The sequence below is a fragment of the Grus americana genome, chromosome 20 (assembly GCF_028858705.1).
Source record: "Grus americana isolate bGruAme1 chromosome 20, bGruAme1.mat, whole genome shotgun sequence".
Lineage (NCBI taxonomy): Eukaryota > Metazoa > Chordata > Aves > Gruiformes > Gruidae > Grus > Grus americana.
The window spans coordinates 6,676,821-6,701,413 of NC_072871.1; the positions used below are offsets into that span (position 1 = coordinate 6,676,821).

A 24,593-nucleotide genomic window follows, 5' to 3' on the forward strand; every position below is an offset into this window, starting at 1 on the left:
CTAAGATAACCTAAAATTACAGTTTCTAGAAAGTAAGGCATCTACTGACTGTACAAACTTTCTAGCCTGGCTCCCTACAAAGCCTCCAGCCTCCCAAAGTAAAAAATATCAGAACATTTTAGGGAAACAAATCAACAATTATATTCTCTTTTGAGCAATATGATTTGGAAACCTAAACGTCAGGAATCAACATTTCACCATTCTGAGCAAGAAAGCAACATCCTTTGATCCTTTAAGGACTGCTTCCCTCAGCAAGGACATTCTGCTTATAAGCAGGATAGGTGAGTCTAGCTGAGCAAACGGGGTAATTCAGTTTGCTTGCTACAACAATCTCATGTCCTTGGCTTTCAAAAAAACATGTGAGTATTTTATAGCACACACTATAACAATGATGATGATACCATGATACAAATTTCAAGCCTTCACAATGCTTGAATAAGCAAGCATCTTTACAACCCTAATGGGAATTACATCAGTAAACAGTTGTCTTCTATTAATCTAGTTTTCAGACATAGTCATGAAGAAAAGCACCACCTCATTTAAAACAGTGCTTACTGCAGTCAAGATTAAAAGCCACATGTATATTATACCAGTCTGACCACTTCCTTCCACCCATCCCATCTTCCAGTACTATCTATTTGCCTAAATCCAGTATCAGTGAAACAAGGGACAGCACAAAACATTTGTTTGGTTGTTTTTTAATTCAATTTCTAAACATGCAGCTATGATAGTGTTATACTCAATTCCCAGTCTGAACAGTGAATCAGTACCAGTTCATAAACCTCAGAGGGAAATTCTGCTGCAGCAGGTAATAACATTATGCTTTACCCATCCAGGCAGCTTTCACTAACACGTTTGGGTTCAATCTCCAAATAAAAACATCCATTTTAAGACCTTAAAAATAGACTTGTAAAGTTTGAAACTTGTTGTAGTTTTTAAAATCCATTCATACCCCTCTTCTCCAAGAACTGCCAGACAGAAAACTGTTTTGGTGGGAGGGAGGGGGCTGATTTGCTACACAAAGAGGAAAAAGGAAAAATGGTTTAGCGTCATATCAGTTCTACTCTGGCATTTAAACGCCAACTTATGAACTTAGGATGGAACGGAAAGTACACATAAAAAAAATCAAGTTGACTGCATCCAGTCTCATTAAAACCACATTATGTTAGTTTACCTAACTGTAAAGGCAACTATTTTTCTCAACATAAATCCTAGACTGTCCACTGAAATTAAACACATATCAAAACATGCAATAAATGTATCCATTGGCAGCTAGATAAAAGCAGTAATAGCAGCCTCATAAAATAATGAGCTATTCAGTAAAACCTAGAGCACAATGAAACTCCCAAAACAATACTGCCAGGAAAAGATTCTTACTTTGCTAAGCCCAGGACACACAACATTTTTCAAATACAGATCTCAAAATTCTTTATAAAGCTGGTAAGGCTACAGCAAGCAGACAAGAATTTCAAACGTTCTTTAAGGAGTTTAGAACCAACAAAGCTCCTGGTATTTTAGTGACATTGCAGGCTCTTGTAACACTGAAGGCATTTAGAAGTGCTAGCAAATTAATATGCTGCACCAACTCATTTGGTGAACAATCTCATTCAGATCTTAAGCTGCTTGTCCTGTATTCTGAATGTGTTAGCAGGCTGAAAAAATCCGAGGCACCAAAGACATTTTCTGAAAGGGTGCTACGGTTTTTTTCAAGTGTAAAGCTGCTTGCTGTACTTTGGACTGATTACTGGGAAGGCAATAAAAAGCATTCTGTCTTGAAGACAAACAAAAACAAGACCATCACACCACAAATTGTGATGTTATTAGTTAAAGGACTAAAACTATGGTTCAACATAATTAAAGTCTTCATAATAAAAGTAACGTGGAGCTGCTGGTCAAGTTTTGAGTTGGTAGTATAGCAGAGTATATTTTACAGGAGTATTTCTTAATTAATTGCTTTTCTAAGACTACATCACAGAAAAGTGTGCTGTGCACAGAGCACATGCGGTAAATTTTTGTGAATAAAACTACACAGCTACACAATCCTGATTTCCACTCTTCTCGTGTTCTTGAAGATCAAGTAGAAGGCTACCACAACAAAAAAAACAAACAGAGGGAATGCTTACATTATAATGTGCTACTTGTGTTTTCCTATCACAGCAATAACAAACCATGAAGTATCAAAAGAGGATGGCAAGCACAACACTGCTCTTTTCTACCACTACTGTGGGAGGAAATCTAACAAATGTTCACTTTGTTTCCAGAAAGTAAAGGACTCCCCAACTCTACAGGTCTATTTGGAATAAACACTGCCCATAAATATATGCAAATCTGTTACAAATTAACTTCTCCATAAGGCTGCCATTCAAAATAAACAGCTGATAACATAGCAATAACAATAAATACAGTCAGTTCACGTATAAAAATACTGCAAATAGCTCAAGAGTAGACTGGCATCTTGCAAGAGAACTGTAAATTTAGGTCAGTTTGTAGCTGCGCTGTTCAGCAGCAGAACAGGAAACAATGTGATGGGCAGAATAAAATGTCGGTCACTTGGGCTCACTCTTTCCTGAAGCAAGAGAAAAATTACAGCCCACTTTCATTATTACTTCTGCACACTTGCTTCAACTGGAGGAGCCTGCCTGCAGAAAGGGGGAGACAGCTCATCCCATTCAGGAAACAGACTCTCTTTCTGGTAACATCCAAATGGATATTCACAGTGCAGCAGTCTACAAAGAAAGATGAAGCTGCTTCCTACAACCCATTATTTTTGAGCAGGGCCATGTACGGCATCTCACAATTACATCTTTAAGGAGTAAGTAATTAACTCCTTAAATGAAAACAGACACACACGCATTCCATCCTCTCTTTATCAGGATGTGTGAATATCACCCCCGCACAACTTCAAAAGTCTAGACCAGGAGGGTTTTAAGCAGATGCCATTAAATATTGATGTTGTTGTTTTTCATTTTTTGCATGACTATTTATTTGAAGGTAATTAATTAGTACATTGGAAAAATAATCCTTTCAAACATGGCTGTCAGACATACAGACTTTTTACAGCATTCAGTGAACAGCACAATTCTAATATAGAGAATCTATTTTATCTATCAGCATACTATATTGATTTTCAGTGTAAGAAGATACAGTAAAATAGATACCCTCTATTTTACTTTTTAACTTAGTCTCCAAGTACAGTAACTACTCATACAAACCATTCTGTGATTTGGTTGGAAGGGACCTTAAAGCCCATCTAGTTCCAACCCCCCACCATGGGCAGGGACACCCTCCGCTAGCCCGGGTTGCCCAAAGCCCCATCAACCTGGCCTTGAACACTGCCAGGGAGGGGGGCTTTGGGCAACCTGTGCCAGTGCCTCACCACCCTCACAGTGAAGAATTTCTTCCTAATATCTAATCTAAACCTACTCTTTTCCCTCAGTTTAAAACCATTACCCCATTACCATTACTACATTCAGTAGTTTACAATTTCAAAACACTTAAGAACTTTCATAAAAAACATGGGTGCAAGAGAAATTACTATCCTTTTCCCGAGACTGGAAGAGTCACAGGATGGGATAGGTTGAGGCCTGTGTACAATTTCCATGTCCATGAGTGACGTGCACTCCATCCTTCTTATCTTGCTTGTCTTTAGGTTGCATTACACAATTTGCAAGACGGGGCCCATCAGTGCCTGGACTGCACAATGCCTATCTAGCACAATGGGGATGAGATCTCCAGCAACTCCCAGGTTCATAAAATAAAAAAATAAAAATTAAGTGGGACTTCTGGAACAGCACAACACTAAGCAATGCACTTACTAAAACAGCAGATGTTTAAGTGCTACGAAGGTTGACATCCTATAAATTACATTGAGAGACTCTCCTCAAAAGTCTTGCTAGATCTACTTCTAACTCATTTATTACTCTAATGAGGTGGTATTAGAGTATTTAGCTTCAAAGCATAAGATACTAAAGGCAAAGTTCTCATTTTCTGCGTCAGAGATGTTGGCTTTAGATATTACAGTTCATCAGAACAAATGTAACGTGTGAAAACTCCCCACCTCAAAACAGTTTTGTTTGGTTTCTGGGGGGGGTTTTGTTTGGTTTTTGGGGGGTTTTTTGTTCGGTTTTGGTTTTTGTTTGGTTGGGGGGGTTTTGGTGGTTTTTTTGTTTTATTTTGGGGGGGGGGTTTGTTGTTTTTTTACAAAGTCTTGCTATTATATTAAAATATTAAGCTACTACCAGCAAGCCTCTTTCCAGTGCTCTGGAGTCTTATGCTCAGATTTATTTGCTGCCTCTATGACACTTAGTATATTCAACTGATCTGTAAGACACCTTAAACGTGACACTTCCAGAGCTGGCACTCAAGCCTGCAAGAGGCTATCACACTAGGCTTTAGTCAACATTTTTGGAAACATACGTTGCAAATTCTAAAGTACACAGTGATATGAGTTAGTCTTATGAGTAATGCAAGAGAGACAAAAAAAAACAGTGTATTTGAGAATAAATATTCTACTCCTGGGTAAGACGCATGGGGAGATAGCAAAAAATAATGTGATGTTAACAAAACAACTTGTCCTGCTGCAGAACATCAGAAAAGAGAAAATTTACCAGAACTCAAGACTAAAGTGTACGGCATCTGCATGTATTGGAGAAAAATGTCTTAGTCTGGATACCAGACACACAAATGCTTTAAAAAAAAAAAAAAAACAAACACACAACACAACACCCACCCATGTGCCTGAAATGAGACCAAAGGTTCTGAACATTGCCCTGCCTTGCAGAGACATTGATGCAAACAGAGTGACAGATGTTCAGAGAGCAGAGTCAGCATTACCAAATTAAGCACGATGATCTGAATTTCTTATTAACCTCAAAAAAAAAAGCTGAAGATCCATAATGCAGAGACACACAACGGGTACATAAACAAAAAGCAAAGGGCTTCAGATCTTATCTGCACTGAAATAATTGAAATTACTCATATGGGTAAGGGCTAAAGAATAAAGTTCTGCCTTTTATAAAATGTGGTTTAGTTGAACAATGGTACAAAATACAAGCAATTTCTAAAATAACAGGTACGCTAATGAAGATAATAGGTACACTAATAAAGATGAGCAACATTATACACCAGTGCAAGTGCTTTGAAAGATGAAGCTTATCATAAGAGCTTCATATTAGAAGTGATAGATAGCAGTGACAAAGTAAACAAGTCTCATAAGTTTATCCTCTCTAAAATTAAAAGGCTGCAATTTAAGTAAGAATAATAAATTTTACTACAGAAAATCCCCAAAGGTATAGAGACTTTTCACATCTTTGCTTTCTTGTCACCTTTGTAATTCCTATTACATTATACTCTTCTGCGTAGGCTGAAGAAAATCACATTGTTTACAAACTTTAAATCAAGTATTTCAAAACACAGATGTTACATTAACATATACTGTCTCATGTATACATCATAATTAGCATTTTATCTTGAGACACAAAGATAAATAAATACTCCTTGCTCCATATTCTTTTTAATGTGAATGCAAACTATAGGATCGGTATAATCTGCCAAATCTGGACTTAAATACAATTCTTAGGTAAACTGAACTGCCTCTGTTAGGAGAAAAAAAGAAAAAAAAAAGACAAAAAATCCCAAAAATAAACGTTCAGAAATGCTTACCCACAAAGAAATTTCAAGAAATAAGAGCATCTATCATATCCAAAATATCACTATCATCAGCATCCAGCAATGCCATCAGAAGCAACCCAGAGCAGTCACAGTGATTAAACTGCTCTGCAGGACTGAAACAGGAGCTTGGAGGTTCAGAAACTTTGCGAGAGGAAAAGCTCACAGCTGAAGGGTGACTGCTGCAGCAGTTCCCTGCAACCACCGGCACAACACAACCAAGGATCCTCAAAGCTTATGGTGGACATAGTCTAATCTCAATATACTGCTGATCCTTTCGACAGAAAGTCTACCAGTCCCTTTGTAACAACTTCTGCTATTAAAAATGAATTGCCCGCCTTCCTCCTCTTCCCCTTTCAACTCTTCCTCATATCTAGGCTTTGCTTACTTCAGCCTTCATCCATTACACTGTTGCAGCTTTGTCTGTTGGTTTAGAGAGCACTCAAACATGGAAGAAATGGCTTTGTTTGAAGAACAACAAGCAGGAACCTCCTGTTCAACCTTTGACTTGCATGGATCAAGAGCAGATCTTCATATAGCAACTGGAGCTTCTGGGCACAGTTCCCTGAACGTCCCATGACTCCCCAACTATTTTATAACAGAGGGATAGACCATTTGCTTGATGAGCAGATGAATAATCTAAAAAATATGAAAGAGGATATTGACTTGAATCTACTAGATGCTTTATCTGCCAAGCAGAGAAAGCAAGCTTGGCCTCTGGACCAGGCTGATACAGAGGAGGGGGAAAGAGGAAAAAAAACACGTGCTTACCTAGGTACAGAGAGCGCAAGGGAATTCCTCACAATTTGACAAGAACATCCCCTCCCACAGCAAGGACAACAAGGTCATTTGGTGCTCTTCAGTTGTCATAATGACAATGCCTTCCACTTAAAATAGTCTTTGGAAGCTACAACTCCCCGGCAGGCCAAAGGTTGACTGGAACTGCTTTTGTTCTCAGCCAAGAAGGAGAAAGCAAAGAGCTTATTTTTCACAAACCCTAAAGTTTAAACCCGTTTTCCCAAATAACAGAGCTTTGGCTGCTAACACAAACTGGTGGGCCATGAACTGGTAGGACCAAGGAAGTTTATGTTATGGTAGAATACTTTGGCAGAGCACCTCTGCAGTCAGAGGTCTTTAAGATGAGAGCATTTGCCAACTTCTACCAAGGACATTCAGTATGCCTTCACAGACATTATTAACAAACAGTGATGCTAAAACATTCCAGTTTTTATGAAGTCCTCAGGCCTTCTGGATATATTTGTAAGGGATTCCAATATTCTGTAAAAAGAAAACTACTGCTTACCAGACTTGGTGTGCAGACTGAGATGGACCAAGACAAAGTGGCTAAGAATTAAGAGCAAGACTGAAGAAATGTCATGTGGTCTATCCCACTTTTTTTTTTAGCACCTCTGTATATGTATGACATTCATAATGATCAGTAAGCATATACAACAAGGTTACTGACATATTATAGTTAATTCTTGCTTATGAGCACTTAATATACAGACTAAAGCTCCGTCATACTGTTTCATTTCTTATTCGAGTTAATGAAGGGATTTCCAGAAAAGCTGAACGCAACCATGACATTTTTATCCTCAATAAATTCAGCCATAATTGTAGCCTCTGTTACTGCACACAAGTAAACAGTCCCAGAATTTTGCAAAATTAAGACATAATACAATATGCATAGGAACCCACATTTCCTCAGTAGTGACTATTGTTAAAAAACTGTGGATTTCCTGGCTTTAAGATGCTTAATTCTACTAATTTAGTATTTGTGACCACATTTATTTTTGGAACAGCTATAGAACACATACACAAAGGAGAGAAAACAAGTTATAAATGCAATGCCATGAATAGAGCTATATAGTTCATCCATATTTTTCTTTTTCTTTTTTTTTTTTGCCCTAAGAGAATATGAGCATTAAGCACTGCACCACACAAAGAAAACTTATTACAGTCCCCTTTAAGGGTGATTTGAGCCTGTGGCTGTTTTCTTTTAGTTTTGGGTTCATCTTCTGATTATTTTCAAAATTCTCTTTATCCAATAAAGTCTCTTGAAGTGCATTAGGACTTATACATTAGTCCCAGACTGTTTAATTTAGCCCTAATACCTTGAAGAAGCTTCAGGATGGATTGTTGCTATTCTGATTAAGGAATCAATCTCACCCCCTGCTGAGAAGGTTAGATGAATGCCTTGCCCCCAGAGGGAAATCAATATTGCTCCACTGATCAGCAACTTCCAAACACCGTATGTGCCAATCTACCATGAAGAAAGAAAAAAGCACTTAATTCTTGCATTCTAATTATAAAATAGGTTCTGAATGTCTGCTATTTTGACACTTTTTTGCTTGTTCAACTCCAAGAAGCATGGATTCTATCTTTTTACTACTCTATCAATATTCCAGATTTTTTTTTGTTCGTATACCAAGCCAACACCACATTCAACAGTCAAGTCAATACAAATTGCTGTAATCGTACACACGAAAACCATACATATCATACAAAAGAAAAGATCTCCCAACCTTTGTGTGAATGGAACGCACTACTTTGTCATGCTGTTCCTAACCATCAAGTACCTCAACTCAACTGCCAATAACCAAGTGAAATATTTATATTTGTATTGTTTAGCTCAAAGGCTTTTGTTAGCTGGAACAATTCAACACACTCCCACAAACATTAAATGTTGGCACTATGATACACAGGCTTTCTATTCAAGACTAAGTATTTTTGAAGAGCATCAACAATTATGCAGATCTCATCTCCAAAGATGCCTAAATCAGGTGCATGTGTTTCACAACAGCACATTTCTTGCAAAAATTGTCTTCTTCCAACAATTACAGGTTTCCTATTTCAAGATTGACATGAAACTATCACACCCATCCTCTGGAAAAGGAGCTTTCAACAGTTTTATACAGAACACAAGTATAAAGATGACGCAGACAAGAATCAGAGCAAAAGCCACAATGCAAAAAGAAAAAAACAGCCCACAATTATTCAGAAGAGGAGGTGTAGAGGTGCTCACAGTTCAGATCATGCTTTACCAGGAATGGATGCACGCTTCCACCCTTCCAGGGTTGTTTCCTGGGCTGCTTCATTGCATCTTAGAAGACTGCATGCAGACACACAGCCAGAGAAACATTATTTTGTCTTTAAATAGAGTTGGAACCTAGCTATCTCTCTCCCCACCCCACCCCACCCCCCCCATTCCAAAAATAAGGCTGTAAATCCCCAGGGCACTGATTTAAATAAGAACCGAGTCACACGTCATGTGATATGCATTCTCATTACCTAAAGGACAGGCATTTGCCTAGCTTACAATTTTGGTTTTCAGGTAAACCGTGCAACAATAAAGTGTTGAATACCTTGATCGCTGTGGGTAGGCTGGCTGTCCTTCAGAAGGATGTAGCCCTTCTGATCAGCTGATGACAAGTGTATTCGAGCAAAGGAGTGAACAAACTACTAACCAATATATACACTACTGAAATGTTTGCTTAAAGTTATTCTGCACATCAAAAACTGAAGTAAAGCTTTGCTATGCAGTTTTTCATCTTTTACATGTTAAAAGTTACAAACATATGCCAAAAAGCATCCTCTGAGAAACACAGATGTTTCACAACTCCAAAGAGTTGTAAGGAAATAAAGGCTCTTGATCAGCACACACAACCCTTTCCTCTCACCACTTATTTTTAGGCTTTTCCAGTGACAACACATGAGCAAAAGTATCTCAGACTGTTATACTTGGGAGAGAGAAGCAGGATAGGTGAAAAAATATTTATGTAGTGCTCTATCACAGCTCTCCTGGTTCATCCACTGCCAGTTTTTCTTTTACTACAGCAAAACCTTAGTTACACATTCTTAATGAATGCCACTCCTATAAGACCCACATTTGACAGATCAACAGCCCTCAAGAGGGCAAGAAATATTTCCCTTCCCCATTTAACTTTTGTTTGAGAAAACACACTTCCATTCACTCACTACTGCATGCCAATCATTTTTTCTCCTTTTGTAAATACAAGATAAACGTGTTAAAGCATTTATCTCTGCATAAGCGAAAGCATAATGCAGAGTGAAAAACATTATCTAAATGCATTTTAAACCTATTTGCTAAACAATTCCTCAAAGTTTTCTGCACAGAACGAGTGGATGAAAAACAGCAGTGCACACACTTCTGGATAAAGCTCTCAGTTGGGGATGTGGTCAAATATTCTTCCACAGTGAGTAAAGATGCAAAATGCAACCACAGAAATCAACGTACATACATTCAAACCAGTAAGTCAACTCTACTTAAATATTACAGGGAAAAAGCCACATAAAAATAGCAATGCTACAAAGCCAAGCATGCAAAAGAGGACTGCTAGGTCCCTTCATTATTTTTCTGTTGTATTTCTTATCTAATCTTCATCCTTTGCTTCAAGCTTCTTCCTTCCCCTTGCACACCCACTACACTTTCTCCTGATCCCATCAAACTCTTGACTTGCCATTCCTAATGCACTAATCCCATCATCACACATCCTGTCTGACAGCGAGTCACAATCCCACCTGTCCTACCCAGAGCCCAACCCTGCTCTCCCCACAGGCTTTTTATCCAAGCTGTTTCCTTGTTACTGGTTCCTTGCCTCTTGTATGTTTAAACTCCTCTTCTCCTCCTGAGCTCATTTCTGCTGTTTCCTTTACCCAGTTAGTCCCGGTTCTCTCATCTTCCCTGAGTTCACTATCAGAACTGCTAATTTGAATTGTCTCTCCTCAAACAACCCTATTTCCATCATTCTTGGCATTCCAATCACAGGAACAGTTCCTAGACAAGCAGCTCCAAGTTTCTGTAACTAGATCCTAGTCTGAGCTCTACTCCTTCCCCACCACATTTGGTCTCTTGAATCACCTAAGGTTCCTCTCTGACCACAGCATCTCTTCCCCCATTCCTCACCCTTGGGTGAGCATAACAAGAGAACCACCAGTTTGCTACCATCAAGGAAGCATAAGTGGTCAGATAAACCTTTAGCATGACTCAGTGCAGCCATACCTTTCATCCCCTTTCCTCCTAGCTGTAGTCCACTTTCTCCCAACTCACTGACCCACCACTATTCTTTCAAAATACAGTCTAGACCCTCACATCTGAGGGCAGAAGAGGCTGCCGGACTCCACCCTGACCTTGAGCAGCCATGACATGGAAAGTCTGGCTGCACTCTTGCAAGGACTGGACTGAGGTGTGTTCCAATTATTCTGTGGGTGACTGCATCATCTTGCCCCACAAAAACCCCTCCAAGGCCAAAACGTACTCGGCACACGCTGGAACTGCTGAAGACTTTGGCACTAGTATCTTCACTGAGTACTTGCAAAGTGGTATTTTTCCAAAGACTTACAAGTTTGCCTAATTTGGGCAGATTTTCTCAAGAACAGCAGAAGGCATATCCCTGTTCAACAGCTATTGACTGCCAAATTTCAGAACTTTGTTCCAATGAATAGGAGCACTACAGCTTCCCAAAATCAAACAGGCATCGTGTTTAGTATGTGCAAGACACTGGCCCTGGTAACGACTGAATAATCCTGACTAATCCAAAATACAGTATCTCTGCAAGACGATCATTCTCCTGTCACAGAGGTAGTAGTTCTTTATCTGCGTATCCACAGACTCAGTCCAATGAAAGTAAAATTTTTAACTATGAAATGAGTAATTTACCTCAAATTGTACCTGTTGTTCACAGAGTAAGTCTAAACACTACAAACTACCTTTCCCCTTCAGATCCATAAATGCTACTAGCAGCACTGATACCAGCCTCACTAAACTAAAATGGTAGAATTCAAGGATTTGCTTTAAAACCTTTTTAGGTACCAAGCAGCAGCACTTGAAAAATACTGTACCAGAGACAGCCAAGTGACACATATTTAACACAAGAAACCTATGTCATCGCAGCTACAACAAGAAGAATGATAATCCACTATGGCATTTCCTTGGGATCAAGGACTATCTGGATGACATTGGGGACCATCCTTCTAAACCAGGCATTAATTCCTGAGAGACTCTGTTCCAAGTTTTAGTGCTTTACTGGGTTTCTGAGAGTGTCTGGGGGACTGCTGTTGTTCTTCTGCTTGTCTTCCCAATTAAATGGGCTCTTCCCCAAATAAATTAACGACAACACAGCAACAGAACTGCTTCTTTATGTGCTTTACAACATGCATGTCTGCTTCAGTGATCAGCAATGAACACCATGCAATCAACATTTCATTCTTGCACTGCTCTGCTGTGAGGAATCTAGAAACCTCATCTACTGTTTGTCCATTTTTAGATGCAAAAAGAAACATTTTATTTAATAATGCCAACAAACCCTTCTTAATCAACTGAGCCAAAAGAAATTATTGACCAGGTTAATAAGGTTATCTAGATAACATGGAGACAAAACAATCACGTAAAACTTCCAAAGGGATTCAAATCACCCCACCACAGGTGCTTTAGAAGAAAGACTAAACCCATCATATCCTGTACATACATACACATGTGCATACATACAACATATATACTACTTTTCCCTGTTTTGCATTTTAGAGCCAAAGTCATTGATTGAAAAGGAGGACAAAGACTGCAATATGCCAAGAGACAACAGTGTTTTTCCTCTCACCAATTTAACTAGCTATTGTTTAAAAAAAAAAGTGAAATAGAAAAGCGGAGTTTCTGGGGATGGAAGAAGGAAGAGAAGTTTCATCTGAAAAGCATATGATTATACTGAAGGGGGAAGTTATTTTAAAATATTTATATGAACACTAAGGAAACTCAAAGCACTGGATTTTGACGGCTGGATTGGATTCAATTTATAACTAATCTCAGAAGCATTATTTCAAACAGGATGAAAGTGAATTTCCAAAAATTCATTAGCAGGTTACCTTTCCAGCAATCAACAAAGACAATAATGTAACACATGTTATTAAGTTACAGTGCAGCAGTGGCTCCTACTCTTCATGTGGAGTATGGCTTTTGAAATTCTGCTTTAAAAGAATGTTTCACAACATGAGTAACACTAATGAGCTGCAAAGAGTCCAGAAAAACATAGTCTCATGTTTGACTGCCTTCCCATATGGTTCAAGAAAGCGGGGGATCTTGAGCAGCCACAATACAAATGGCAAGAGCCTGTGACTGAAAGGAAAAAAAAAGATATTCTGCAGTCTTGATTCAGGCTGAAAGACCGTAAATCCCCCATTCTTTAATAAATAGGTAGGAAATACAAGAATAGGTCAGTGACAGTATTATAGAAATCCTCTTTCTTAAAGCGAAGCAGAATCGTAAATGAAATTACTCAGACATTCATACATTAAAGACCCAGCAACTCCTTTAGGTACCAGAAGGGAGTCTCTCTACTCCTAGTGCCTGGAAATACCAAGGGGTGTATGCAGGGACCTCACACATAACCCCATTCTCCTACCAACTGGCTCCCACGAGCAGCAGGGGAGTTACCACACAACAAATCTTAAGTTTAAAAATCAACTGCTTTTAAACTAAGGAAAAGGACTACAATAGTACTAATTTTAAAATGCACAAACTTACAGGCTGCAGCAGCCTGAACTACCATCCTGTGCTGGGCAAATGCACAAAGGTGTGCACTGCTGAATTAAGATACTGTGTAATGATTCAACTTCTATAAACAATTTCTCACTCAGTCATCTGCATATAGAGGCTGACCACTTAAAACAGTGAGTGATCCACTGTGAAATAAAGAGGAGATATTAGTGTCAGACAATTTTGCTACCTCAGAACTGTCCAAATAACTATGCAGAATACTACGCTAATGAAAAGTGTATTTTGCTTTGAAGTGCCAATTTCCAATTTTTATGTATACAACTTGTATTAACAGCCTTAGAATAACCAAGCCAAAATTATACATATGATGCATTTATTCCTGACCTCATCTTATTTTTTCAACCTCTCATCGTATTTGCTTAGGATGCCTTGCTCTGGGAGCATATTTTTGTGGGTGAAATTCCAGCCTCTACGTAAGTTTTAACACATTACTAAACAGAAACCAATATTCTACTAAATACAAAGAGAAAGGGGTCAGGGATGCACAGCTCTACCTCTAGAAGTTGTCTGAAGGATGCCAAGTAAGTTGCAACAATTCACAGCCAATTTACAATAAACCACACTTTTCAGAAGAGCATTTGCTATCACTACAGAAGAAGATTTTCTAAGCTGCAAACAATTCATCCACCCACCTTTGAAGGTTAGGCCCATTACCTTATATGATGGAAGTTCTCAACTGATAATCAGAGTTAACTTGTGATTTATCATGGAAGACAATACTTCTAACATATGTCCTTGTCCCATCAGAAACCATCTCCTTTTCCTTTCAATCTTGGAGAGTAAGTTAACACCCAAGACCAAAGAACTAGCGGGTGGGGGCCGGTGAGAATGGGATGGGTGAGATCACACACACAGATTTCTACTGTATGCAATCAACTACAGTGGTGCATACAATAAAACTAGATGTTGGCTTAAGAAAAGAATCAATACATCAAACCTAGATCCAGCTCTGCAGATCCTCTTATAGGGAAGAAGCCGTCAGGAACAGAGCCTTTATCTAAGATCATTTGACTACTGCGCTCAGTATGTAATGCCACCAAGGTCAAAACCACCTAGGTACTCCAGACAGTTTCCGAATGTGAGTCACCACTATATGCAACACCCATACATTATAAATACCATTGAAGAACAATACTGCATTCAAGCAAATTTAAGAAATGCAAGATTACAGCTGTTTAAACACAAATTCTGCTGATGAAATAGAGACGTAAGTACTGAAAGAGGAAACGATTTATCAGTTACAGATAGCAAGTGAGGCCTTCACATTTGACTCAGTTGCACCCGCGTTTCATTGTCTGACAATTAGGACTTAATTAAAAAAATATGGTCTATAAGAATCCCACTTGTTTTAATACTGTCAATTAAGAAATTACTATTACTGAAAATAATAATAATTTACTAAACCATAAAAAGTTTAGAGACAATTCACATTTATAAGTGGAATGAACTTTGTAAGGCACATTGTATTTTTTCATACTAAGGCATACTGGAACACACTACAAACAAAAGACGCAGTCCCCAAAGTATCAGCCACGTGAGGAGTTGGCCAACAGAGCCCCTTGCGTAAGGACGTAAATTAAGTCCTTTGCAAACACAGAATATTCACCTTCACAGGTTGAAAGGACAGTGACAGCTGTTAGCAGACACTCAGCTTTTCACAAAAGTCAAAGAAAAATTTGATTAAATGTCTTTCTTCCCTAGTCTTTTTTTAAACTTTACATTGAATGTGGAAAAAACCCAACAACAAACTCGCATCTGCACCTCTGAAACATTCATAACAAAACGACGAATCTTCTCTCATTTAATCACTTTACAGCTTGCACTTGCCACACAGTGTGACACTTGTCTGAAAAGACAGGGTTTTTCCTGGACCACTTAACCACAAATTTACATGTAGCTCCCCCAAACTACATACTGTACCAAAACTCGTCATCAAGACAGTTCATTCCCATCAATATACCAACCATGCAGCCACAGCTTTTTCCACTCAAAAGACAAGGACCGAAGTGCTGAGGTTAGTTTTAGCTCAGTTTGCTATGTAATTCCTACCGCTTGCTTGAAAGGCTTCATACCACACAAAAGGACACCGGTGGGAAGCATAGCACACGCTATCATTTTACTAGCTAAAGCACCCTTCAAAATATTCTATATGTTCTTCCCCATTACCCAAGAGAGAAAAAGGGTGAAAAACATCCCAGTACGCTTTTACAGCCTTTGTCCCCAAAACATAGTTGACTGAAGGTACAAGTTGGGTCTGTACACAGGTACACCTAATCTTTACTTACCACTTACATTGCCAAATCAGACAGAGATAAGTATCTACTATACTCTCTTAGTTGTTAGCCCTTAATGCTACTCTTGAATTGGTGATTCAGTCCTATGACTGTACTTCGTCCTTCACTCACCACTTCTTCCTCGAGCTCCTGAATGTTTCAAGTATAATGGGGAGAAAGATTTCAGCAGGGGTTGGGTAGACTGACAAACTGCACAGAGTAGCCGCTGCCACCCTGTACAGCATGTTTACACACAGGAAACTCACAGTTACATGAGACCTTCAGGTTTTGCTCTGTAATGCTTGATTGCTTAGAAGCCCCAGATGATCTCATTATCCCAAGCATTTAGCCTCACACATGATATAAATGCTGCATTAATACCTCTAGTAATTCTGCTGGCTATGGGTCCATTCACACTCACAGGGCCAACCTTAAGATGAAACTCAGAAGTATAGATTCAAGTGAAACATCAATAGGGAACTTTGCAATAGGATTTGCGAGCCAGAGGCACAGAATACATTCACATCACAGCACAAGGCTAAAAGTCTGTCTTGGGAATAACTTACACGTTGCTGAAGGGATTTTATTGCTTCTGAAGTATGAGGCTTTCTGCAACCAACTTTTTTTTTCCAGGAATGAACAGAAATTCTACATAAATCCATGCACGTTAACATTCTACATGCTCTAAAGAACAAGCTTGATTTTACTTCTCTCCTTTGCTACATTTAAAGGGGTGAATCATGAATATGCATCCAGTCTGGTAGATCAGCACATCAGAGATACAGGGTGCAAGTCACAGAATGCTAATCTTTCTAGCAAATTTCAAATTTATAAACTACAGTTGGAAACACTTGTTCTGCTTCAACTTTCAGTCCATCAAATCATGTACCAGTCACATCGTAAAACAGGCATTTGTTGCTTACACCACCTGTTCCTAAATACTTATTCCCTGACTACTAAAAACAAAACACTCTAAGTTCTAAGGTAAATGGAAATGTAATTTTGTTTTTAAAAAAAAAAGCATCCCATGACCAACAAAGGGAGGTAGCATATATTAAATACAGGTTGTTCACGTGGTTTCCTTTCCCAGTGAAAGGGAGAACATGGAGAGAGAAATCAGTGCTTTGGCCTAAATACCCAGAGCACTAGAAACCGATGCATTTTCAGAGCTCTGCCTAATTTAAAATCAAGCAACTCCTGCCAATTTTTTATCTAGAATCATTTAATCTGTTGGTCCAACCCTTTTCCTCAGTAACCTGCTACACTTCTCAAAGTACTATACTGAAGACATGGAAAAAAAAAAATTACTTCGATGCTGCTGAAGCTGAATAATTTCACCAACAAAATTTTCAGGGGGAAAAAATGTTACAAAAGCAGTTTGTAACTGTTAGAGAAGACAAATATATAACTGCACACACACCTGCAAGGATTACATAAGAGAGAAACAACTATTTATAAGCACTACTCTACTACTTGAGCAGAAACATCTCAGTATCACTTGCACACTTTTAAGAATGCAAAAATAACTATGCCCATCTTGAGAATTCAGAATTTATTTTCCTGTGTCAAAATTGTTATATTGACTCTTACTTTAATTCCACTTAAACTATTTCATCTCTCCCCACAGCATCCAAGATGCAGAAAAAGAAGACAACTGCAGATTTTCCCAGAAAATTCCCATGCAGCAGAGCTGTTTACATACCGATGAATCAATATAGCATCACTACAGTATTTCACCAGTATGTATCACCTTCTTTCTCTGGAATATACAAATACACCACAATAACCTCTCAGTAAGCATCCGCTCCCTAATTTACTGTCTAGTTCTAACTAGATCTAGCTGTAACGTGACCACAATATCACAGCAAAATGGGATGCTTACTTAACTGTCTGCCAGTAACGCATCCAGAAAGGACAGCAATTAGCACATTTAAAATAACCATTTCTGTACAGAGACAGTTTAAAAGCTTAGATATGTGTACATCTTAACTCGCACTAGTTACTAGCCACAAACGTGAATACAGGAGCAAAATCCTGCAGTGCTTTGCAATCCAATGACCCTCTGCCACTCATTCTTGACTTCTCCATTCAAAACACTATTTCCGTTTTCCTCTTCCCCCTTTCCCGAGCACAGATTTGTCCAAAGATTTTTTTAGTGTCCCACAATTAAATTTACAACTGCTTGCAGTCTCCTATCCACTATTACAACCCCTCAATAACAGGTTTTGCTCCATGCTCCACCATCACGCTGCCAAACATGGCTGCATCATGTCCTCTTTGTGATTGAATATGTATATCTCTTTTGCCTTTCAAGACTTGTCTTCTCTGCCTACCCTTCTTTTCTCAAATTAGCAAGGGACCATTTCAAATACCTATTACCCACCTTTCATGCCTTTCAACGGTACGATATTTTCCAGTAATGTAAACCGAATGCATTTATACTTCCCACTTTCTAGGTTCACTTCAAAAACATTCAAGGAGCTTTATACATTGAAACCATTAAAACGAACTTATTAACACACAACGAAAAACTCTTTTAATAAAACCCTCCGTCCTTCGAAACAAGCGTGGAGAGAAAACCCTTAACGACAGCGAAAGGAAATTTTATCATCTGGCTTTTCTTCCCTGCAGCTCCCTCTCCTGAAATTGGACCCCCTTGTATATAAATCCACCTCGGAGCCTCTCCTCCAGCCTCCTGCAGAAGCCACACACAAAACCCACCCCAGTCTTTGCTCGAAACCCTCCCTCCACTCTAGACCCACGGTCGCTTTTTGCGCTGTTGTGTATTTTTTTAAATTATTTTATTGAAGAAAATAAATAAAACTAATAACTCTCCGCTAGGATTTCTCTGTGAAGGTTGCATGTAAAAGTTTCTAGAAAGGAGAGATCCCCCTCTCCCGGAGGGAGCAGCCCCCGGGCAGAACTCCCCCGCGGTGCCCCGCACAGCGGAGCCCCGGCCCCCCACACCGTCCCCCCGCACCGCACCGGCTCTGGCACCGGCCCCTCCGCACGGACCGTTATGACACGGGGAGGGCGCGGCGCTCCGCGGTAACCGCCGCAACGGCGGCCCCGCTCCCTCCCTCGTTCCCCCTCCCCTTCACTCACCCACAGCTCCGTGCCCCAGCTCATGGCTCCGCCGCGCCGCCGAGGGCCGGCGCTGAGGGGGCGGGCGGGGGGCGCTCGGGGTCTCTCTGCCCCCCTGGCTGGGCTTCCTTCCCTTTCACTCCCCGCGCACGGAGGGCCGGGCCCCGGCGGGGCGAGGCGGGGGGTGTGGAGAGAAGAGGAGCGGGACGGGGCCAAGCGCTGCTCACCGCCGCTCCCGCCTCATCGCGCCGCAAAATGGCCCGAGCGGCGCCGCGCGGGGAGGCGGTGGCGGAGCGGGGCGGGTGGAGGGGGGCGCGCTTGACAGCTCCGGCGCACTGCGCAGGCGCGGCCCGCGGGGAGGGTGACGGCGGGCGAGGCCGGCACCGCGCAGGCGCGGTCTCCAGTCAGCGCGTCCCAGGTCCCCGCTGGCAGCCCCGGCCCCGCGCCGCTGCCCGGTCCCAGCCCCGGACACCCCCGCACGGGAGAGCGGTGCGGCAGGCAGCTCTCAGCCTGCCCCGTGTCCGCTTTAAAGTGCGGAGCGGGCAGGTGCGAGCAGCCGGCTGGGTGAAGTGGGTGCTCCCCGCCCGGAGGGCAGCCCTGGCCGTCAGCCCCGCCCGCGAGCCCCGCCCGCCCCAGGTGTCGCTTCCCCATTTCTTACCGCCCTCTCCCCCAGCGAGGAGCGGTTTGTTTTGGTTTGTTGTTTTTTTTTTTTTTTAAGCAAATGCTCCTGTTCTGACCATTTGGAAGGCGGGCAGCTGCCCTAGAGATGAAGGAAATCCATACCCTTAAAACTGAGTGCAAGGGCTGACTTCTTCAAACTCAGCTGCCCAAATATATATACACAGACACCAAAAATAACCCAAATCCGGGAATATTAAATCCGCCATCTGTCACCAACATGCTCAACGAGCAAGCAGAAAAATAACCAAATTATCTGCCTTTGCATAAATGTTGGTTATTGTAGCAATTATGCAGGCCTTGCAGAAAATGGCCCATTTCCTGGCCAGGGAAGTAAGATTTATTTTGTGCTCATCCTCCTCTGTAACAGCATTTGTTCGAGCTGTGTCACTTAACCTGATTTTACATTTCTGCTTTTCAGCTACAAGAAATGTAAAATGAGCTTTAGACTGATATTTATTGTATTTGTTCATGAAAGATTTACATGGGGGGAAAGAAAGGGAAGCACATTTATTCACCTGAAGGAAAAGATACCTGCTGATAGAGGGTGAGGATCCTTTTGATGTCAGAAGATAAAACTTGACCAGCTGCTACAGCAAGTGTTATCTCCTTTAGATTAATGCACTTCTTGGACTGATGCTTGGCTATTAACCTACATGAGAAAGGACAAGAAAAGAATAACTTAATAAGCAATTCCAACATTTAGAACAACAATGAAGAGAAGTGTTATGTTAATAACTGAATTGTATTTATTTTTATCCTAGTTCAATGGATTTTAACGTAAGAGTAGAATGCCACTGCTCACACAGCTGTCTTTGAAGGGAAGCAGAGAACAGACAATGCTTTTGTTCATCATTAAAAGTTATTACTTTTAAGGACTGACTTTATAGCAACTAAGAGACACGCTGTTTAATTCATTTTACAGAGTACTTCTTCCTGCTGCTGCCAACATATTTAAATATCTGAGCCTGTCACGCTGCCTAAAGCTCAACCACAATCTTCCAAGGGTTTGTACTTCCACAGACTCTCGGTGAAGGGGCACCAAAGCCTGCTGTCCAGACAACACAGTTGCATCACAACTTTTTGAGAGGTTAATCCTTAAATACTTGAGTAAAAAGAATGTACAGAGACCAAACAGAAAGCAGCATTAGTATCATCTGAGGTAAATTTGCTGTGGAATTTCCTTTTGCACAAAGAGCTGGGAGGGGAACAAGGCAAACCTGTTACACCAGCACAGGCAGGGAAACCTGTCCACACTGAAAGACAGAAATGCTTAACCAGTTCCAGAAAGATAAAGGCCAGAAATACAAGTTTTGTATTATGATGGTACATTGGAATCAGCCATGCCACAACCTAAGAAAAGTTACTAAAATTTGTGTGGACAGACTCAAGACAAACATTAAATAAAATTCATTCAGGATATTTCTGGAAGGGGACTTTTTCCTATCTTTGACTGTATTATTTAGCCTGAAACTCTCCAAGACAAGCACTGCCACTTACATTATTACTTTCAGCTGTACAGTTCCCAAAACAGCAGGGCCTGCAGCTTGGTAGGTCCCTAATTACTAATGTAATTAACAACGATGGGAGCAGTAGGAGCCCTTGATGCTGAAGCAGATGCTGGATAGCTCAGAAGAATAATTCAAAATGACACTTTGAAATTATATTATCTAGCACTTCTTTATTTAATTTGCACAATCCAAATCCAAGCAACACAGAAGCTGGTAAGTTTTCCCTCAGCCACATTGAAAACAAGACCTTGCAGATCTGTTACCTAGATATGGGCCCATTCCTGTAAATTCTCTGTGTTTACCTCTCCTGTTGTTATGATTTGGGCCACTCCCAGAGCTAGATCCTAAGCCCAACCAGAAACAGTTCCCTTTTTAGAAGGCCAGGACTTTGTTTAAGAAACCCCAATTCCACTCAAAACCAGCCAGATTAGCTACAAAATGATTCAGAGGATGTTTAAAGAAGATAAAATAAATCCCTAAACTACAATTCAATCTAAATCCTTTTCTTTGGTGTTATTTACTCATGCAAAACAAGAAAAATCACAACTTTCAGAACACATACAAGCACTTCTAGCTTCCAGGATACAAAGGGACCCACCTTTTCCCCTTGGAGTTATCACCCTTGCAGCTGCTTCCCTTTTAGTTTTATAATTCTACCCAGATCATCCACATGCAAGACAAGAAATGTAGATGTTGCTTGTAACCTCTCATACACTGGGACTGAAACAGCACCAGGAAAGGAAGAGGACACACCTTTCCCTAAAGCCATCACAGCTGTTTCCTTTCTGCTGTTACAGCACCACACAGATCATTCAGACACACAGCAGGGGACCTTGGTTGTCTTTAAATGCCCTATCAGGGCCCAGAGGGGCCTAATTAAGGCCTGATTAAGACCTGATAAACCTTAATGGCCCTAACCAGCCTCACCTTTGGCCTCCACTCACACCCTCTGCCCATGGATGCAGGAGCCCCATTTAAGCTCTGGCCTGAGGGCTTTGTCTCTGAGCAATGTTGTAGGGATGCTGGTCTCTGGCTCAGTCACAGCTATGCCTAGCTATGGATCCTGTTGATGTGGAACCTGGCTCACATCTGGCTTGATCTTAGACCTGCTTCACCCCTATGGACCTGTCCAGCTCTTGCTAGACTGTGTCTGACCTTGGTTCCCATCACCTGAACTGCAGATTGACTTCTCACCTCAGCTTTGCCTTGTCTCATTGCTATGAGCTCACCTGATGACCCGGACCCTGCTGCTCCCAGCTGCCATCCCTGGGCCTGCTCTGCTCATCTTGCTTGGGGACTGTGGGACTGGACAGTGAATGGTGAGGCTCCTGCCCTGCTGCCTGTGTTATCCTGTTCATCTTCCAACTCTATGTCTCTCAGGGAACAGCCAGCCCTTGCTACTCCATGCCCATGTCTTGGCTCATGGTGTATGTTAACAAATTGATGCTTAATCTGCTTCACTCTGTACTGAGGTGTACCTGTAGGCTGTCCCTGTGCTGTTTTCCTCACACTACTGATGCCTTCCATCCAATCTCAATAGTTGCCCATGATGTGCTTAAAAAAAAAAAATCTGTGAAGGGTTTTAATTAGATCTTTGAGTACATATGAAAATACAATGAAGGAATAAAGGAAAAATACATCCAGGGTAAATATGTTTAACCACAGCTCACAATAACTGTACTTGCTAGGAATGGTATGCTTAGAGCAAGGTGAATCTTGTCTGGAAGCTACAGTAAAACACATGAATGTAATGATGAGAGTTGCTGTTTATAGCATATTCATTACAGACAGCAGCCAGTTTGCATATTGATAGGGATGTAAATTTAAGTGTAGACATCTTTTAACATACATATTCTTAGAAAAATGCATAGCCAAAGAAAGTAAACGTTATAAATTCTAACTTTGAGATCATTTAGTCTAGGTAAGTGGGGAACTTAGTTACTACAATATTCTAATAGTTGATGGAGAGTTACATGAACAAAATTAAGATATTCAGACAATCCTTGGCATAAAAATCCCTGATCGCTGTTAAGAAGCATCTTCAGACTAAGAGAGGATCTTCAGCTGAACCAGTCCCCAGAATTATAGGGGAAAACCTCATGCTATTTGGCCAAGGAAGTAGTTAAAGTGTGCTGATACTTAATACTGGAGCAAGGCATGAAAGCCTGTGCTACAGCTGTGGTTGGAAGCAGCCATTTCTCAGAAGTCAAAAGTCTCTAGGTTTCCCAGGTAGTCCATGCACTGGAATTATAATAATTACAACATTCAAAATATTAATTTCAAGAAAATATTTAGACCAGAGTTATCTTTTCAGAATAAATTATTGGACGTTCATAGTTACGTAGGCTTCTTACAATCAGTGGGGTGTAGCTATGTGCCATACAAGGCCTGATGCTGACAGGACATCTAGTGGCGTGTACAAGTTAGTGCCCAGAGAAAGAATCCTACTAGAAAAACACAGATTGATTTTTTTTTTTCATGCTTCCAGATATTTTCTGGTACCAGTCCAGGTTTCTTTGGCTGATTGTGAGATTTCCATGTTTACTACATAATCTTGCTAACATAAAGGTCAAGACTGTTGATTTTCCTCTGCCTTTTCACCCTCACTTGCATTTTGCTACTCACCTGGTCCAATCTATTTGTTTATCTGGCTGTAGATGAATAAACTTGCACAGCTGTTACTCTGTACACTGAAAGGGAAAATCAGAATGTTTGAGTTCCCCAAGCTGACAGCACAGGACTCCCCACTGATGAATTACATTTATTTACATTGATGACTTCCCATTGCATAGTCCTTAATTTTTTTTAGTAATGTGTTAGCCTAAAAGCCATTTTAATTGCTATTATTCATGTTCACTTTGCTTCTTGTGTTACTCTCAGTTTGAGCGACAAATCACTGAAGCCAGGCCCAATCTGCTGGTCATTTCATTTTTAAGTGGGACTACAGCTACCAATTTCACATAGTTCAATTGCTGCAAAACTATTCCAGTAAGGAAGCAGAAAGCCCTTTGTTTTGTGTTATGGTTTAACCCCAGCCAGCAACTAAGCACCACGCAGCCACTTGCTTGCTCCCCCCACAGTGGGATGGAAGAGAGAATCAGAAGAGTAAAAGTGAGAAAACTTGTGGGTTGAGATAAAGACAGTTTAATAAGTAGAGCAAAAGCTGTACACGCAAGCAAAGCAAAACAAGGAATTCATTCACCACTTCCCATTGGCAGGCATTCAACCATCCTCAGGAAAGCAGGGCTCTGTCACATGTAACAGTGACTTGGGAAGACAAACGCTGTCACTCCGAATGTGTCCCCCCCTCCCTTCTTCCCCCAGCTTTATATGCTGACCATGACATCATATGGTATAGAATATCAGTGCAAGCACTGCTCAGCAGGAATGAAAACATTCCTGTGTATCAACACTGTTTTCAGCACAAATCCAAAACACAGCCTCATATTAGCTACTATGAGGAAAAATCTATCCCAGGCAAAACCAGTGCATTTTGTTACATATTTCTTTGTGATATTTAAAATTAATGCTTTAAACAGGCAGTTTTTTCATTTGTTTGGATCACCGGATGTTCAGACATCTGCTCTCACCATAGCTCCCAGGAAGAAGCTGAAACTTGCTGGCTGCTCCACGGCTGAGCTGGAAGCAACAATCCCCAACCTCCCTATGAACTTTGCTGTGTGGCTGAGGGCAAGGCGGGAAGAGCTCCGGCCTTCACCCGGGGGGCAGAGGAGCTCTGTGGTGCCTCACCCCAAACCAGGCCCTTGTTGAGCACCTCCACACAGGATGGTCTGGGGAAGGTTCGGGGGT

The 24,593-nt window shown here is 40.8% G+C and overlaps 1 protein-coding gene across 23 annotated transcripts in view; it reads right to left on the minus strand.

Moving 5' to 3' along the window:
* FNBP1 (formin binding protein 1) overlaps positions 1–19,099 on the minus strand; it is a 99,683-nt gene extending 80,584 nt beyond the window's left edge. For 5 of the 23 annotated variants that reach the window (XM_054849057.1, XM_054849066.1, XM_054849064.1 and 2 more), the window contains exon 1: positions 18,616–19,060. In XM_054849057.1, the coding sequence (XP_054705032.1) occupies positions 18,616–18,639 (24 nt within the window). In that variant the 5' untranslated portion in view covers positions 18,640–19,060. Of the gene's footprint in view, positions 1–18,615 lie in introns of all 23 variants that reach the window. The other 18 variants (XM_054849056.1, XM_054849071.1, XM_054849070.1 and 15 more) reach the window with 11 other exon arrangements.
* Positions 19,100–24,593: the final 5,494 nt, after the last annotated feature.